The 18179-nt window shown below is 43.4% G+C and overlaps 3 protein-coding genes across 3 annotated transcripts; all 3 read right to left on the reverse strand.

Moving 5' to 3' along the window:
• Positions 1-290: 290 nt before the first annotated feature.
• LOC127754372 (pyruvate kinase 1, cytosolic) lies at positions 291-4467 on the reverse strand. Its single transcript, XM_052279873.1, has 16 exons — positions 4157-4467; positions 3941-4037; positions 3750-3847; positions 3509-3664; positions 3255-3332; positions 2995-3126; positions 2771-2851; positions 2499-2570; positions 2328-2417; positions 1990-2134; positions 1831-1919; positions 1597-1692; positions 1380-1447; positions 1193-1292; positions 1003-1062; positions 291-707 (listed from the first exon to the last, which is right to left on the reverse strand). Exons 1-16 carry the CDS (start codon positions 4223-4225, stop codon positions 555-557), a joined length of 1584 nt encoding a protein of 527 aa, XP_052135833.1. The 5' UTR covers positions 4226-4467; the 3' UTR covers positions 291-554.
• Positions 4468-6150: 1683 nt separating this feature from the next.
• LOC127754059 (uncharacterized) lies at positions 6151-8221 on the reverse strand. Its single transcript, XM_052279521.1, has 3 exons — positions 7748-8221; positions 7341-7512; positions 6151-6397 (listed from the first exon to the last, which is right to left on the reverse strand). Exons 1-2 carry the CDS (start codon positions 8135-8137, stop codon positions 7342-7344), a joined length of 561 nt encoding a protein of 186 aa, XP_052135481.1. The 5' UTR covers positions 8138-8221; the 3' UTR covers positions 6151-6397; position 7341.
• Positions 8222-8699: 478 nt separating this feature from the next.
• On the reverse strand, positions 8700-17171 carry LOC127754311 (DDT domain-containing protein PTM-like). The gene is made up of 10 exons (XM_052279789.1): positions 15566-17171; positions 14799-15470; positions 13240-14470; positions 12037-12334; positions 11829-11953; positions 11289-11749; positions 11154-11182; positions 10358-11032; positions 9229-10251; positions 8700-9138 (listed from the first exon to the last, which is right to left on the reverse strand). The coding sequence occupies exons 1-9, from the start codon at positions 16786-16788 to the stop codon at positions 9299-9301; spliced, it is 5667 nt and encodes a 1888-aa protein (XP_052135749.1). The 5' UTR covers positions 16789-17171; the 3' UTR covers positions 8700-9138; positions 9229-9298.
• Positions 17172-18179: the final 1008 nt, after the last annotated feature.

Raw genomic sequence — 18179 nt, forward strand, 5'->3', positions numbered from 1 at the left:
GAGGCTGTATTGAGCTGATTACAAGCTATATAAATCAGCTGTTTGTTGTGACCTTTTCAGCAACGTCAGGTTTGTTCAGACATCATAGCCCATTTCAGCAAATGAGATCTGCAAATGATGTGGAATGTGTATGATTCTAGCTGACCCCAGTTGCTTTGTAATAAGTTAGTAAACCTGGAAGAAGTCGCCGACCACAACAGGTTATCTGTTTTTGCTGTTTTAACGTAGTTATTTTCTAGGGAACACGCAAATCACATCAGCACATTGACAAAGGTGGAACGAACATCAAAAGACCAAAGGGTACAGTACCGATTTCATTATTCCATTTGCCCATCGAAGTGATATGATGCATTGAAATCTGATAACTTACATAACTAAAACGTAGCTGTTTCAAATAGTAAGGCAAATCCTATGATTACACCATAGGAAAAACTGCTCATTGGAAAGCCTATATAGGAATTATACATATAGCCAAGAAGCATCGTTTTTGGCCTAGTCAAAATCTGGCAAACCATGACTTGCCGTAGTATCATCAACAAGCACAAGCTGGTCGTCTAATCGTCCAGCTCAATGATCTTCACAACCGAGGAATCACCCACTTTCTGGCAGACAACAACGCGATCATGCGACTTGATCACACCGGAAGCTTTGCCATGGTCAAGAGCAACCTTCAAAACTGACTCATTGGTAGCGCTGGTCGATTCAGCCTGCAGGACAAGGTGAAAGATCAACAAGGGTCCTAGCAAATCGTTTGGAACTTAACTGCATATACCGCTATTGCTTTCAAACATTTGTGGTAGATAACATTTCAATAACAGTGGGACATGATGCAAGCAATAAGACTAGCATGTTATGTTTAATGCTATATATCTAATAGGCATTGATATGTATTAGAAATCTGCAAGAGTTCATTCCTCCCCCATGATAAAAGGCCGTGTGTTGTTTAATTGAAAAAGAATCCACCAAGTGTGTTTTGCACAAATATTTTGCAATAGTACTTACTGGATGGCGAGGATCAGCAAGCATCGGAAAGAGACCTCTAACTATGAGTGATTGTCTTGCCTGAAAGAAAAGCATACGAGAAATATGAGATACAATAGTCAGGCATAAACCAGATAACAGAAAGCATGTTACATGAAAAAAAAATCAGAAAAAAGATCATAAACATAGAAGGGAAGGACTGATTACATACTTCAAATGCGCCAGTGAAACTCCACCTCAGTTGGTTTGTTTTCAGACGAGGAATGACAACAGATAGAACAGGCATGGTGGGCCTGTACTTGGCAATTAGTCTGCAGACATTACAGATACCAGATGAAATATGAAATTAGTTTTGATTAAACTACACCATTATCCTGTTTATATTCACATCTTTCTACCTTGCAGCGCGTCCAGATGATGTGAAGCAAATAATGACAGAAGCCTTCACTTTGATAGCAGCTCGCACCTGCAAAATAGGCAAGAAACAATTTCAGACTAAGAAACCCTTGTTTCATATAAAGACTTTGTGAAGCAAAAAACAATGGAATAGTCAAAAATATTTTATATGTGCACAATAAACGTTAAGAAATTTTGGGAACAAGAGAAGAAACACACCGCAGAAGAAGCGATAGACTCCAAGTGGGTCATGGGCTCCCCAACATATTTCACAGTCCGCTTGAAGTATAAATCTTGGTTGAATACCTTCTCTGCCTGTGAAACAATGGACAAACAAATATGACTAAATCATGTTACTAACAGACTGATATAGACAGAAAAACAAGAAGTGAATTTTCATTGTACTTGTTGAAAATTGTAAAGAAAAAACATAAAAGTAGAAAGAAAATTCACCTCAGCGCAAATTTTGCCCACAATTGAGATAGTCTCAACTGGGTACAGACCACGGAGAGTCTCAGCACCAAGGAGAATGGCATCACTCCCTGAACAAAAAATATATGGTTCAGATTTTTCAGAAGGCAATTAACATCATCAACAACTCAAACAACTCACCGTCAAGTACAGCATTTGCCACATCAGTAGCCTCCGCACGAGTAGGCCTGAGGTTGTCAGTCATACTGTCCACAACACGAGTAACAACAGCAGGCTTTCCAGCCATGTTGCACTTGTGCAGAGCAGACTTTTGAAACAAAAACACCTACAGTACCAGAAGTTAAAGATCAGTAAGCAAATTATATATCAAATTGAAAACAGAGCAATTCTTGCTAAAGAACTTGAGGACTCTGCCACTAAAAGCTTCATAGCCAAATAAAAAGAAGCAGAGTATGTAGGAGTATTAATTAATCAATGCCCTCTGAACTGCTAAAATAAGTCAAAAATAAGATACTAACCTTTTCAGGTGGAAGATCAATTCCAAGGTTTCCTCTTGACAGAATGATACCATCCGCCTCTTGCAGGATTTCATCAAAATGATTCAAACCCTGCAAATAAATAAAGAGTTGATAGGTGGTAGAACAAATCAAAGTTGGCTAAGAAATATATAAAGAGTATGTTGCAAATACCTCAACATTCTCAATTTTGGCAAAAATCTGAGTTTGGCTAAGGTCGCCTAACTTTGAGAGGAACTCACGTGCCTGTAATGTAAGGAGAAATTCCAGCACTGTTTAGAATTTCTTCCCAAATACCAAATGAAGAGGTAGAGGAGAGTATATATTGGAATATAGACATGCAATATTTTCACTGTACAGTAGACTTGCAAAACTTTCAAGCACAACGGGCAAACAGGAAATATGAGGAAAATGCATCTCTATCCATACTGTAATTAGTCACTAACCTGTCGCACATCTTCCGCGTGTCTTGTATAAGACAGAGAGAGGAAGTCAATCTTGTTTGGAGCTCCCCATCTTCTGATAACCTGGAATCAGTGCATACTCTTAAGCTTTAATACCACTACTACAGATGGTTTGAGTGAGGGAATCAAACTTGAGAAATAATTAATAGTTTTACTAGAAATATTCATATTGCTACAGTTAGCTAAGAGATAAGATCGATCCTTACCTCCTTGTCCTCATCAGACAGTGTAGGTAAGTCGATATGAATCTGAGAACAATGCAGGGTGAACAGTGAACCAGCCAGAGTAGCCGAATTTTTTATCACACAAACCACATCATCTCCTTTAACTTCAGAAACCTATATCAAGCAGAATGGAGATTAGGTATCAGAAAATGTAGACAGCAAGCACATCCTACTAACAAGGACGTAACACATTACACATCACAAACACAGAACACCAGTTTTAGCATGCTGAAGATTTTTACCTCTAACCAAACTGAAGTAGTCTCACTGCCAGTGAACAAGTATTGCCCCACAAAAATTGTAGCACCTGGTTTCAGAGCCTGCAAAGGACAAAAAGAGTCATTTTTTTTCACATAGCAGATGCTACAAATTGCGGTGACGTAATGGTAACATACAAAATTTCTCTAGGAAACAGTCAAGGACCGATCTGATTGCAACAAAAGTAAAAACAATCATAATATTTCATATAAATAACACTGAACTACTGAAGGTATACCTTAGCAAGCCCGGAGAAGTTGATGGGCAACAATTCGGAGGAGGCCTCCTGCCCCTGGTCAGGGGTGAGAACAACAGTGCCATTCGCTTCAAGGGAGATTGCAGCCTCACTCTTGTTCACCACCTGCAACTCCGGGCCGACAGTGTCGAGCATGACCTGCGCAACAACGAGAGGACTCCCAAATGTTAGTAGACAGCAAGACTAACTAGTAGATCATGAATGAATTGTCAGGAGAACTCACAGCGCAGAGCTTCTTGGTGGACTTGATGGCGAGCTTGAGGTTTTCGAGGGTTTCCTGGTGGTACTCAGCGTCTCCCCACGAGAAATCGAACCTGGCAACTGCAATTTCCACCACACACGAAGAAAGGATTAGATTAGAACAGTGCGCTATGGGTGGAGGTAAGAGGAGATCGAAGCTGGCTGATCCGTTACCCGACATGCCGGCCTTGAGGCAGGAGGAGATGGTGTCGACGGCGCGCGACTTGGGACCCAGCGTCCCCACGATCTTGGTCATCGCCGGGAAAAAGCTCTTGGAGGCGAAATTAATTAAGCGAGTTAGGGTTCCATCAATCCAATTCCAACCAGAACCAAAACCAGCAAAAATCTGAGGCGAAATCATCGAAGGCGAGGAGGAGGAGGAGGTCTTACCGGCTTGGATGGCTCCAGGATGGATGCCATCCTGATGGGCTCCTCCAGCAGCAGATTCGTCGAATGCATCTTGCCCCTGTTCGCTTCGCTCCTCGGATCAGATCGGGAGGTAGACGACGAGCGTTAGCGGCTGATCGATCTCCTCCTCCTCCTTCTTCTTCTCCAAGGAATCAATCAATCAATCGAGGCAGCGAGGCGTGTGGGTTGTGTGTTCCTAGCTTTCACCTCTGGAATCCAATACAATAACGAAGACGCCTTTTTATTTGGGAGAAGAAAGAAACGTGGAATCGCAGCATATGCCTTGCCTGCCTCCAGCAACACAGTTAATCCGCGATGCGAAACGGTGGATGCTGACATCCGCGGGTTTGGACCGGTCCCCTCCACCACCATCACCGGTTTCGGCCGCACCAGGGAATGATGGCGTTTGGATCTACTCGCTCGGTTCAAAAACATCTTTACTTTGGTTTTTATATCTAACGTTTGAACACTAGGCTTATTTAAATATTTTATAAAAAATATTTAGAATTTATACATAAAGTATTTATTCGTATTTTATTGTCTAATGGCAACAAAATACTTATCATAAATAATTTTTAAATAAGAAAAAGGTCAAACGTTGTATACAAATTCCTACGAATGAACTTATTTTTAAATGGAGGGTGTATAGTAGATCATTTTTTTTAGTAAATTTTAAAAAACTATAACTATAGTGCAAAACTATCAGTTTGCAGCAACATTAATAACCTATTTTCGGTTTGTTGCAATGATATTATACAAAATTATTACAAAACTGTACTTTTACGTGGCCCAAGCTTACTGTTATCACCTACACGTTCTATAGCAGCATACTACGCAAAGTTACAGTTTTATGATGATTTTCTACGGTATCATTACAACAAACTGAAATATGATGCTAATGTTGCAGCAAACTAATAGTTTTCTCACTATAATTACAGTTTTTCTAAAATTTACTTTTTTTTCTCAGTTATTTGTAAGTAATTATTACATTTGAGTTTATAAAATTAGAGACATTTTTTATTACATGGTAAATGCATACGCACACACGTCACTACCCGGATAACACCATACTTACATTCTATAAAGAAGCCCCCTAATTCATACTTAAAAGACGAAAATCAACAATACATTCTTTGATCTCACTAAATTTATAGGACAATTATAGTAACGAGAATTCTAATCGAGATTATAAAAACCAAGGGACAAATATATTAAAATTAGATAAATCAGAAGACAAGACAAAATGAAGTTATTATTTTAGAATGAAGCAAGACAAAAAAGAAAAGCCGTGCCTAAACCGGCCTCCAGAAGGTTCTTTTTTCCCTTGTCTCCTCTCCTCTTCATCCCACGCGTCACGCGGTCAAATTCGTTTCCACGCTTTGAATTTCTTTTCAGCTTAAAAGAAATCCAAACTTTGATTTCATGTTCCCTTTTTCTTCGCATTTGCTTTCTTCCAGAACATTGTTTATGACAGTTACAGAAAAAATAGAACATTGTATTATCGATTGATGCAGCAGTTTTCACCAAGATACTGCTCTGTTTCTATTTGACCGGAATGAACGGATTCCGATTCTGCTTCTAGAACAGATGTGTCTGGCACGCCAAGAAGTGCCGATGGTATTTGATTAACACTTTCTGATCCCATCGTCAATACTCCATGACCCATTTGCAGGGCTCCGGTTTCCTCTCAGACTGGAGTTGACAATTCACGGAGGAACGCAAAATGCTATTCGTCAACCACAAATACTTACAAACCTCAATTGCTTCTTGAGCAGTTGGACATACTTGCATTATACACAAACCAACTTGTATATGAGAAGAAAAGAACTATGCACTATATTATGATATATTATGACAGTAGCAAATTCAACGATGAACTCCAATATTCCATTCAAAAAATGTAGACAAATGTACCCAAACGTAAAACACAGTTTGCAACTAGATCATGTAGGAAAATCAAAATTTGGCCATGATAATTTTAATCGTGCAACAAATTTTTAACAGAAATTTGAGGAGAGAGGTCTCTCTCAGAAAAAAGGCAATGCCAAAATACAATTTCAGCTTGGCGTTCAAGTCTAACAATATAACATACAGTGTTGCAGCAGAATTTTCAAATATGGTTGTTATTGCTTAGGCAGTTGTGATTAGTTCCAGAAGGGAATCACAAATAAGCTTCCTTCAGTCCATCCTCCGTCATGCTTTCAGAATACACCATCTTGTATCCTGCACCAAGGAAAACAATGATGCCCATCTGTATCTGAAATAACTTAAGTCATAGTTCAGTTCAAAGAAATGGCAGGCAAAGTATCATGGGCAGTCAAGATCATAAAAGAAAAGGAAATCGTTATGAGCATTCACTAGTTGTACTAAACCATGTACCTATTGGCTGCAGAAGGCATATAAAGTTGCTCTTTGGACATTCATCTAACTCAAGTCACGATTGTATTAAAAAATGATAATAGGGTCATTCCTCAGTTCAAGTTGTATTGGAAACCTTAATAGTACAAGTATGCCCGCGAACATGAAGCTTACTGAACTCAAAGTACAAAAATATGGTGACAACCACAGCAATGGAAGGAGCATGAAAAGAGGGATGGAAGTACATAGACACTATACACGAACACAACAACATTGTGTACCTATGTAATATCCAGTTGGGCTGTCCCACGTTAGTGTACCCTTCACCAAAATACAGTTTATACTTTGGTTTGGCTCACAAGTTTTGGGGCTGTCTAAGTACATGAACCAGTGCCATTAAGATTAAAATGAAATCAAATGTGATCAAGATTGTTTTAAAGAAAACATTTGCTATACTCTTGAGATTTCCTATTGTAATATCATACTATAGATCATATTGTATTTTGCTGTTGACTACAGAGAGGGAAGTAGAATAATATTGGTGCCTCTAGTAAGTTTTGCTTCTTCCATAAACAAGGGAAAAATGACTGCATAAAGCTTGCACACATAAAGAAAGGGCTAGTATTTATATGCTCAAAAGATAAGTGAATTCCATTAAATCAAATATAGCATAGGATAATCAATCTTAACTCTATAGCATTTTCTGTTGCTAACACCATATTAAGAGATATAGCATAAGAAATGTCTTTGGTCTCAAATTTTACAATGAATTTAAAAAAGCTAACGGAGCAGCAAAAACTCAATAAACCTCAGAGAGCTGTGGTATTTTTGATAGCGTCAAGAATTGTTGTTTCCAGTTTATCCTCAGCAACCCACATAGAGCTTTTCTTGCGCAAGAGCTCCCTGTGATCCGCCTTCTTCTGTACTTTGAGCTTCTCCTTCTCCCTCCAGCTCTCCAGCTTCTCAGCTCTTTCTTTCATCTGTACATGATCTCATCTCAGTTAAACACATATATACTTCGCTGGGTCTTTTTATTTTACACAAGATAATTGAAACAAATTAAATTTGCAGAAAATTTCTAAAAACATGTAGTATACTACTTAATCCTCTAATAAGAGACTCGTTCAGCAAACTAGGCAATTCAACAAACAAGTCGTGTGCAAGGGTGGAGAATGCGAAATAGGGGGGAAGAGAGGGAGAGGGGAGGATACTCACAAGGGCTTGGCGGAAGTCCTTCTCGAAGGCGCGGCGCTCGGCGGCGCGCGTCTGCGCGGCGGCGGCCTTGGTGGCCTTGCGCTCCTCGTTGGCGAGGCGGGCGGCCTCGGCGCGGGCCTCCGCCTTGCGCTGCCGCTCGGCCTCCAGCAGCTGCATCTCGTACGAGTACTGCCTCCGCAGCTGCCGCACGTCGCGCGCGTAGCCCTTGCGCAGCCGCTCCAGCCGCGCCCACGCCTCCCGCGGGTCGCCCGCGGGCTCCCAGCTCCCGAGGTAGTCGCTCGGCTTGGAGAACTCGTGGGGCTCAGGCCTCGCCATGGCCTGAGAAGTGGCGTGGAAGCCGCGGAGGAGAGGGCGCAGGAGGTGGTGAGGCCGGGAGGTCGAGAGCGCCATCGCCGCCGTGAGGGGGAGCAGATCGCCGTGGCTGTGGCTTTGCCGGCGACAAGGTGGAAAAGGGAAAACCCTCCTGCGGCTTCACTCCCATTCACGGGATCGTTTGGTATGGTCTACTTCTCGGCCCATTTATGCATATGGGCCTGCATGTGTGTCGTCCTGCTAGGCCCATTTCTACAATCTGGGCCTGTATGATGTGACGTCCTGCTCGGCCCATGTAGAAATGCAACTACGCTGGAGGCCAATATGATGTTTTGCGTGATGAGAGAGCAAAGAGCAGCAGGAATTGAACTTGCCTCTTTCACAAAATCCATGCAAAGTTTCCTGCTTATACAATATAATGGGGCATCACAATCTTCTTGTGCACTGAAGTGGCTCGTGTGGCTCGGTGAAGCATTTTGACTGTACGATTCAAAAGTAAAAGCAGAAAGAAACATAAAAGCCATGACATTATGAAAAATATAAGGGTAAAGAGTAAAGACGTGAAATATGATCTTTCCTATAGTCGTACTCGTACAGCCACCGCACGTCCACACCAGAAAAAGGCAGAGCAACAAGCATCTTTAATCAGAGGAAAAAGCCGAGGCTATATATATATCAAGGATATCGCATCCACTCGGAGAAAAGAGGCACTTCTATTCTTTTTCTGAGGGAAAAAAAGGGGCAAAAGAATCCAAGACAACACATTGTCAGGAACATGGCTTCCAAAGTCCAGAGCTCCTATATAACACGTAACTAAGAGCAATCTAATCCTATAATCCTCCCCTTAAAAAGAAAACCGCCTAGATGAATGGAAAACGGCTTTTTCGATCAACCATTCATTAATATATGTACAGTTCGCCGAAAACCTTGGTTGTCAAACCATATTGCTAAGGTGTGTCCAGTAATCAACGCCACAACTCCCAAACGGTCAGTGGCACTGACAATGCCAAATAGCTAGAAGGGAAATTTTCCCTCGCTCCTCCTTGGTGTGCTTCATGAGATTTCTTCTACAGATCCACCTAAACACAAATTATGCTCAGAACCATAAACCAAATTCTTGTTAAACTGAAAAATTCAGGTAGTATTCAAAGATAAAATGCTGTGCTTACCTTCGACTGTAATTAGACAGCTGCTCTATGCAGCTCTCAGGTAACAAGTGCAATGAAAGTTTGAAGCTCATCATCGCCACTCCCGGCAGGCACCACAACTCCAATCGGCACTATCTGATGGCTGTTCACCATCCTCCCAAGGCGAGCAATGACGGTGCATCTGCAGTCCACATACTGCGCATTTGAGATCAGGTGGCGGCTGAGGATTCTTGCACCTGTCACATGCTACCTCGTCAGAGGCGGAGTCAATAGCTGGGAAAGGCATGTTTGAGGCCCCATCTTCCATCATGAAAGCCATTTCATCAAAACCAATTCCTTGTTGGTCACCATCATCTTGCACACTATTAGACATCCCAAATGTATTATCGAACTGTGTATCATCAGCTTCAAGTAGTTCGGTGAATGAGAAATAAGTCTGTGGTTCATATTCATCACCAGCAACGCTGCCACAGCTGATGTCATTCCACGGGCAATTAGCTGCGAAATCAGAAGGGGCAGCACTGGTATTTCCTTGAGAAAAATCCCATCCCAACAGCTCTGAAGCATCCACACCATCAGCCTCTGACAAAGAGAATTCATTCGAGTGACTGAAATTGATGTTTGCATTCCCTTGAGGTTGATTCTGGATATAATAGTCATCCACATGTATACTGGATTGGTCAACATATTCACAATTTTTGTTTTGTCCCCTTCTTACTGATAGTTTCTGATTTCCTGGGTTAAAACTCATCATGTTCATCGATAAATCAGCATCCATTGTTTGTGCTCCGAACGGTTCAACTCTGCCATATGAAGCAAGCAGTGGATCTTGATCTGCTACAGCAAAATTCTCCTCACTAGAAAGCATAGTTGACTGTGATGACGTAGCGACTGTTTGCTCACTGTATTCTGGTTCAGGCTTCTTATAATCATCTGAATGAGGACATTTTGGTATGGCTCGCCTTCGGCATCTGCAACATCGGTATGAAACCAATTCAAATATCTTTTCTTCCTCAAGTTGCAAGGCATCGCCATGAAACCACTCTGAACAAAGAAGAATATCAAGAAGTTAAAATCTGATAGATAACACACACATATATATATACATAACTTGAAGCTACAAGCCTACAATAATGATAGACGGGCTTACTTTTGCACCTCTCGCAGCGGACATACAGGAAATCTGGGCAATAAGGCTTATTACAAAGACAGCAAGTAGGTTTTATTGATGAACCTACACCATCCTTGCCTTTTAGGATAACATCATTCGCCCTGAACACTTCTCCAGAATTTTCATTATTATTTTTGTCATTAGTGCTTTTCTTCCACACGAGACCAAAGTATTTGATCTCTTCAGTCTTCTTGGATTTTCTCGGTTTTTCTGGCTTGGGTTTTTTAGATTTTGTCTTAGGCTGGACTTGCACCCCTGCATTATTCTGAGTTGCCGAATTCGAAATTGGAAAGGCTTCCACTTTTGCAGTTGGCTGTGCTTCTACATTTGCAGTTGGCTGGGTTTCCATCTTCACAACTGGCCAGGTTTCCTTCTTGACCACTGGCTGGGCTTCTACCTTCACGATTGGCGGAGCTTCAACCTTTGTGGCTGGTCCAGCGGAATGGGAAGAACCAACCTTAAAGATTATTTTGGGAGCTGCCACTGCGTGATGGACATTACTCTTCTGTTGAGGTAGGATGAAACTTGCGTTTGTATTGTAATTTGTAAGCATAAGACTACGCTTCTGAAGGCACAACTTGCATGTTAAACTGGAAGCAGCATTGCCCTCTTTGCTACCAACAGACCTTAATGTGCACTCTTTATGACAATTACCTGAAACATTGTTTTAGTTACTATTGTGAGTTCATATTGGAAAAACGTCAGTAATTTATCAGTTATTCTCTACTTTAAGGAAATAGCAAAAAAAAAGGGGGGGTATGCTAGAAACCCGTACCTTGACAAGAGCTGCATTTTATGATATCCCTACATAAGATTAACAACAAAGATATATGAGAAATAAAGATAAAGCAGCATCTTATAAAGAAAACAATAACAGAATGAACAAAGCAATAAGGTGTAGAACAAAAACCTGAAGGAAACATCCTTCTTGCATGAGGTGCAAGGATATACATCACCCTTGTGAAGCAGATAGAAGAAAACATCTCCAATTGATGATTTTACTCGCCTTTGGTAGAAATTGGCAAAACAGTTAGAATCTAACATTCCTGGAGTAGGCAAGGAGCTAACCCCAGCTTTCTGCTCAAATTCTCGTAGCAAGTATAGTGGGATATGGTTTTCAGAAAACCAAAATTTCCCATCCCCATCCTGATTATCTTCTGCTTCCAAAATATTCTTTGTTACACGGACAGGAAGATGCTTCTGGTTGGGAAACTTAAGTGCATATCTTATCTTATTGTCAACTATTTTTTTATCACAAACAACTGCGTTTCTGAGAACAGAATAGTCAGAATCTACACTTTTCCCTTCTGAAGGAATTTGATCTGGAGGGATGAACTCCTTCCATCTTATGTGGGCATCAAGATATCTAACCTGTGAGATAGATATGTATATTAGGAATACATATAGCTTGATCTAAATACTTCAAAACATCATGATAGAAGGTGCTAACCTGGAGAGCAAGTTGAGATGAACTCTGGCTTAATCCAACACATGCCCTCCAAGCAAGTTGCCGAGTCCGCCTTGGAAAATTGGAGCCTTCATGATAAGACACACTGAACATCCTTTTTTTTCCACCTAGTGAGCGACAGATCATGTCAACTTGTTCTCACCTTGAGACAGAGAAAGGGATAATAATAACAGACAGACATGTGCAATACCTTGACGAGCAGCTTTTCTAACGGTCAAAATTGGTAGAGCCCCCCTCTGTAAGATACGCTTTGAAACATTTCCTCCACTCCACCAATTCACTTCTTTCCAGCTGTTGTCATCATCAGTAACAGGAGCAGATTCAGATGCCATTGAACGTTTTCTGCCCCGCCTTCCACCAGTTCCACGTTTTTGGTATGCTGCAGGACGGGATGCACCAGCAGATGCACTAGGAGATTCCACAGGCCAGTCATCTATTAGCTTCAGCCAGCTAGTAGAAAATGCTACACCACGAATATTACTTTCCAACTGCACAAAAGATGCAAAGAACAAATAGATAATAAGATCTCAACCTGTCATTTGTATTTATTTTACACCAACACTTGTTGAAACAACATTTCAAGTTTATTTTACAATTATTTATTGCATGTCGAACTTGATTCTCCAGAAGCACTTAGCACAAGATATAATTAAGCAAAATATGACACTGTATTTCAAAATTCCATGCTCTACCCACTAAGAATTTCAGCATCGAGTTCATTTTATCATCCAAGAGTTGATTTTGGGGTCTGTCACTCTCCACCATTGGTGGATGAGAATTTGTCACTCGAATGCCTCATGTCAGTGAGAAAGAGAGTGGCTGATCCTCAAATGGCACTTTACACTTATGAAGAGTGGCAAACCCTACATGTAAAATATATATCTAGCCCAAGATGCATAGCAAGACTGAAAAATGTGCTACCAGATTCATAGTACTAGGATATATCCCATCCACCCAAAATCCCTTATAATTTGGGACAGAGGGAATATTTCCTTTTATTTTCCCATCAGTCATGGCATCATCCAGGCAAAATAAGATAAGCTCAGGTTTGAAAGAAGTTAACAAGAAACTAGCCCATACCTAGGGTTCAAATAATTCATAATAAAACACTGGAAATACATATCCCAGTAGTTGTATGATTATAAATGTTAACTGCTACTACTGTGGGATACAATCAAGTTTCAGGTTTAAAGAATTCATGATACAACACATTTGACTGGCATGTATATAACTAAGGATTTGCCTAGTAACAGAGAAATTTTAGAATATGTTAAACATGATGGCACACTTTGTGAGTTATAAACTACAAACTATATATATCATGAATAATTGTAGAATATTGAGAAATATCAATGGATGCTGAAACAAACTTGACTCGAACCCTATAACTCACTTCAAGCAAGAGGGGTATTATATTTCCGCAGTTGGAAGCATCTTTTAGTTGATTATACCACTGTTGTCTCCGCTGCACATCTTGTAGTGAACCAACTAAAAGGCCACGCAAACTTTCCTCCATGTGGCTTAAATAAGTAACAATGCTGGGGAAATGGCTATCAGAATTCTTGATTAAACGCATGCCACTAAGAATTCGAGCAGATCCTTTAGAAGCATTTGCAGTGGCCATGTTAAGAAAACAAGCTTTTTTAGTTCCACCTGCTGAACTTTGACAGGCAAGGCACCAACCACATCTATCTCTTGGGACTTCCATAACCTTCTTTTCAGTACTTGGCCAAACAAATTGTAAGGCTGCTGAGGAAAATGCTTTCACTTGTAGAGCACAGTCAGCAGCCAGTTTCTTCCTTTGGTTTGTTGTCAGATGGGAAGTTGGAGCCTTACCTTCATCAGATTTAAGAACAGCTAGATTGGCAGCAGCAGATGCTGCAACATTCCCATGATTGTATAGATTCATGTAAGCCTGTGGTCTAAAAGATGAGAATTTAGCTGGCTTGCCACCACTCATATTTTCAGTAATTAGCTGAACAGGGGGCTTGCTTTTATGAGGTGGGCTGATCAAGTCTGCCCTAGCAGAAATAGAGCTCCTGATATTTTCTCTAGACATACCATTACCAATTACTGAACCACACGACAAGTCTGGACGAATCAATCCATGTGCTGGCTGTGCTTGTGTTCTGTTAGGCATAACTGTCACCATAGACATGCTCTGGTGAGAAATTGAGGATGTCCCACTGGGCCCAAAAGCTCCATTTCTGTATGCATTATCTACATAGGTCTTAGCTAATGGAGTTTGCCTAAAAGCTTCATTATTGTTAGCTGAGCACAACGTAAATTGATTATCCATAACCTGATGTGCATTTGTCTGGGAAAGCACTGCCATCTTACTGTCCTGACCATCTTTCAAAGTTGCCTGAACACTTCCATTATTTGCTTTCGCTGGAGTAGCGGTCGATAGAATATTGGACTGTGACATAAGGCTTCCACCAACCTCTTTACCTATTTTTGATCTCTCATTCTGAAATATATCAAGTAGATGACTCCAGTACTCTGTCATTCTCCTACATATATCTGTATATGCATCTGAAGAGGCAAGTATTTGGACGACTTTGGCAACATCACAATGATTGTAATATCTTGCACAAAACTCCACATCTGAAGATGTTCCAATCCTGCATTATTTTATTTGATGGAATTAACATTTAGAAAGCATAGAACAAAGGCAAGTTTGTCATGGGTAACAGTCAGATTACTATTAAACACTCAAATGAGTACTACTAAGGTTACCAAGTCAAAGTAATATGATTTTTCGCTTGTTAATTTAGTACATTCCAACTTTCTGGTGCTACCATGTTTAACCTTATTCAGAGATGGGAAAAAAAAAAAGCTTATGTTGCAAATTAAATGTTGGCTACTCTACTCTAATCAATTACAGACTGGCAGTGCAGAATGAATGTTCATAAACCCCAAGTACTGAAGGATGAGGATGAAAGAGCTTACACCAGCAAATAGTTGCAGCATCCGAGGAAGCTCCTGCCACACATATCAATGCCAAATAATTGAGCTCCTCTTGCGCCACGCTCTATTCTTGAAGAGGTTGGTCCAAGCTTGTTAACCACACATTCTGGACAGAACCAATCCCCCTGAGGTAGGAAAGCTTTATTCTGACCAATACATCTTGAGTGGTATGCCCATGGGCAGCCATCACAGCATACCAAAGTCCCATCCATTCCACATATCCGGCAATCATCACTGTTGCCATCCTGGGATGCATGTGTTGAAGCAGATTCTGGATTATTTCCGTTTGGGGCAGTTTCCAGATTCTGTAAAGCGTCGAGCTTTTTGCAAGCTGAAGCCTTTGAGCCTCTAGTCAATACTGATCTTGACCCAACCTCCGCAAAAGTACTAGAATCCATCTCATATTCCATTTCTTCACTGTAACCTTCCCGTTCTTCCAGTTCAGTCTTGAGTTCTTCTGAATCAATGACGTGATCACATAGTAGTTGCAGGATCCTAAGCTTCAGGGTAACAGGAAGCTTATAGTACTCAATGGCTAGGACACTTCTACCAAATCTCCGGCCTCCTAGATCTTTAATAATACCCATGACATAGAGGTACTCTAGCAAGAAAGCTGGCCAAGTCAATGAATCTAGTAATGTCCAGTCTAAATACCTGGAATTGATTCAAGAGAAGTGAAAAGGTCAGCATTGAAATAACAAGATATAAACACTCATGAGAACAATAGTGGAAGGTTGAAGACCACATACTTCAAGCAATTTGAAGCCAGTTTTAATCCTTCAGAAGATTTGGTCTCAAGATGCCGCCTAAGTGCCCGCAGTAGTGAGACATGAACAGCATCCAACAATGTATTCTGCGTGGTGCAATTAACGGATGAAACAAAATCATCCAGCCCAAATGGACTGAGGAACAGCTGCACACTAAACGATCGCAGGAAGTTGTATACAGAAAAAAGATAACTTATGGCCTCCTCTGGCACAGCAATGTCCCCTGAAGACGGAGGCAACTCCAGGACCTGAACTGGTGGATAATGCTCTACTGGCAGTTCCTTAGTGCAGTTTGATGAATTGCTTGAAGATTCAACATCCTCAGAAGCATCCGAGCCAGACCCACTCTCTTGCGACTCATCAGGCCTAGTGGACACCTCAGATTCATTGACCCTCTGCCTAGTAATTGGTGGCCCTTTCACCTCAGTGGCGCCACCGGATGAAACTAGCAAGTCCAGCTTCCTCTTCCGGCAGCTCACCTTCATGCCAAATGCACCATTCTCTTCACCAACAAGTTGTGACTGGAGCTGAGCAAGCTCTAAATCCTCACCCTGCCCATCCTCAAACACCACACTGTAGATCCCAGTGCTGCCATCATAGGATGCAACCTTCCCAAGAAGAATTCGACCATGCCCAGCGACACTCCGGCTGATGTAACGGCCCACAAGGCACTCCCCCTCCTCCTTCATCTGACAACCATCGGCAGGAGTCGTGGTGGGCTTCTGATCCACCACCCCGCCCTCACATCCTTCCATCTTTACCTCACTTGCCACAGCAACCACCGTATGCACTTGCTCTTGAACGCCGTTCTCATACACCTCGGTCTTCACTTGGGTCGGGGTGCACGCCGCCGCATCTTGCTCCTTGTCCGGGATACTGCCCCCGTTCACCTCCGCCTTCACCTCCCCTGCAGCAGGCGCCACGGCCTGCTCCGCGTCCGCCGTCCCGACCTCGTCGACGTCCATCTTCGTATCGCTCACCGGATGCGCCGCAGCACGCTCGTGCTCGACCGCGATGACGCCTTCGCCCGCCGCCTCACTCGCGGGGGGCGCCGAAGCAGGGGGGTCTTCCACCGCCGCCGACGCCGACGCGATGCCCCCTGCGATCTCCGTCTCGCGCGCATCATCTGCCGTCGCCGGGGCCGCGGCGGCCGCGGCGGGAGAGGCGTGGAGCATCCGATCAGAAACCTCCATGGGCTCCTCCATATTCTCGGACACCCCCGAAAACCCTAAGCGAGTGCGGCTACAGAAAGCCCCCGCATCGCGAATCACGAGCCCGGAGTCGAGATTCCGGCGGGGCTCATCCACCGGGACCCGAGGCGCCGCCCGACGCAGATGCGAAGCCGGGCACACTCGCGGGCTACGAATCTGGAGAGAGAGCTAAGGGGAAAAACGCGCAACCCCCCACCCGATTCCGCGGCGAGATCCCCGCGCGACGAGCGGAACCCTACCCGATGATTGGATTCATCCGCCGGCAGCCCCTCGCGTGGTCGCAACCCTACGCGGCGGCGGTGGCGGCGGCGGCGGCGGAAGGCGAGGAGGCGGAGGAGAGGAGATGGGGGAAGAGGAGATGACACAGGAGAAGGGAAGAGAAGGGAAGGGAAGGGGAGCGAGGCGAAAAGGAAAGAAGTGAACCGCACGAGCGAGAGGCTCGCACCCGAGCCTGGCTCGCGTCGGTCGGTCGGTCCGTGCCGCGCTGTGGAAGCGGAGTTCGGGTCCGGTCGGTTGCGCCCGACCCGCGTGCGGAGACGTGGAGCGGTGGTGGGATAGTTGTGGGGGGGAGGTGGATGGACCGGGTGGTGGGTGCGGGGAACTAACTTACGAACCGACCCGGGTGGCGACGTGTGGGGGCGTGACCTGACCTGACCTGGCTCGACCGCGCGGGGAGGAGTAGCGTAGTACGGGTGTCCACTACTAGTAGCACACGCACGCACGGCGGCGAGAGCAGAGGCGAGGGCGAGGAGGAAAATGGAGGGAGATGTGGGAGGGAGGGAGGGAGAGGGTGATGCACTTTTCAAATTCAAAAGTGTGGAGGGAGTCAGCCAGGCCAGGGTGGTCGCTCGCGTTGGCGTTGGCGTTTGCGTTTGCGTTTGCGTTTGCGTTTGCGTTTGCGTAGGTGGATGGATGGATGGAGAGGGGAATACCGGAGCAGTGTGTGGCGTCGTTTTCCCCGGGACTCCGCGAGGCTTTTGCTCGCAACACACTTGTGCACTGTGTGGAGGTGTACGGGTGTGTGTGTGTTTCTCAGCTTGCGCGTCTCCTCTCCTGGGCTTGGCCTTGGGCTCTCCTTGCACGCACGTTGTTGTTACACGGGGAGTATGTTTTTCAATGTGCTCAGGTGTTACGATTTACTTTTGTCGATGGACTGTACATTGTTGCGCTATACTTCTAGGTAGCTGTCGATCATCCATCTTCACATGCAGGTACTAATTGTTTTATTGTCTGTGCCTCCAGGCTTATGGTTTGGTGTTTGCACCCCGAAACAACGGTGATCAAGATTGTAATAATGCAAAACAGCAAGAAGCATCGTTAATTGCAGCCTTCCCTGCAGGCACGGGTTCTGTAGATCACGCTAACTGTCAGGAAGACGCGTAAAG

Source organism: Oryza glaberrima, chromosome 11, assembly GCF_000147395.1.
Source record: "Oryza glaberrima chromosome 11, OglaRS2, whole genome shotgun sequence".
NCBI classification, from domain to species: Eukaryota; Viridiplantae; Streptophyta; class Magnoliopsida; order Poales; family Poaceae; genus Oryza; species Oryza glaberrima.

Bases quoted from the DNA above. Each gene is read 5' to 3' on its own strand.
- LOC127754311 (XM_052279789.1), bottom strand. From the start codon at position 16,788: ATGGAGGAGCCCATGGAGGTTTCTGATCGGATGCTCCACGCCTCTCCC. The intron at 11,750-11,828 runs GTTAGCACCTTC...TCTATCTCACAG, and splicing joins CATCTCAACTTGCTCTCCAG to GTTAGATATCTTGATGCCCA. The intron at 11,183-11,288 runs GTTTTTGTTCTA...AATCTTATGTAG, and splicing joins AAGAAGGATGTTTCCTTCAG to GGATATCATAAAATGCAGCT.
- LOC127754372 (XM_052279873.1), bottom strand. From the start codon at position 4,225: ATGCATTCGACGAATCTGCTGCTGGAGGAGCCCATCAGGATGGCATCC. The intron at 4,038-4,156 runs GTAAGACCTCCT...TTCGCCTCCAAG, and splicing joins TCCTGGAGCCATCCAAGCCG to AGCTTTTTCCCGGCGATGAC. The intron at 1,063-1,192 runs GTATGTAATCAG...CTTTTCTTTCAG, and splicing joins GTTTCACTGGCGCATTTGAA to GCAAGACAATCACTCATAGT.
- LOC127754059 (XM_052279521.1), bottom strand. From the start codon at position 8,137: ATGGCGCTCTCGACCTCCCGGCCTCACCACCTCCTGCGCCCTCTCCTC. The intron at 7,513-7,747 runs GTGAGTATCCTC...GATCATGTACAG, and splicing joins AGGACTTCCGCCAAGCCCTT to ATGAAAGAAAGAGCTGAGAA.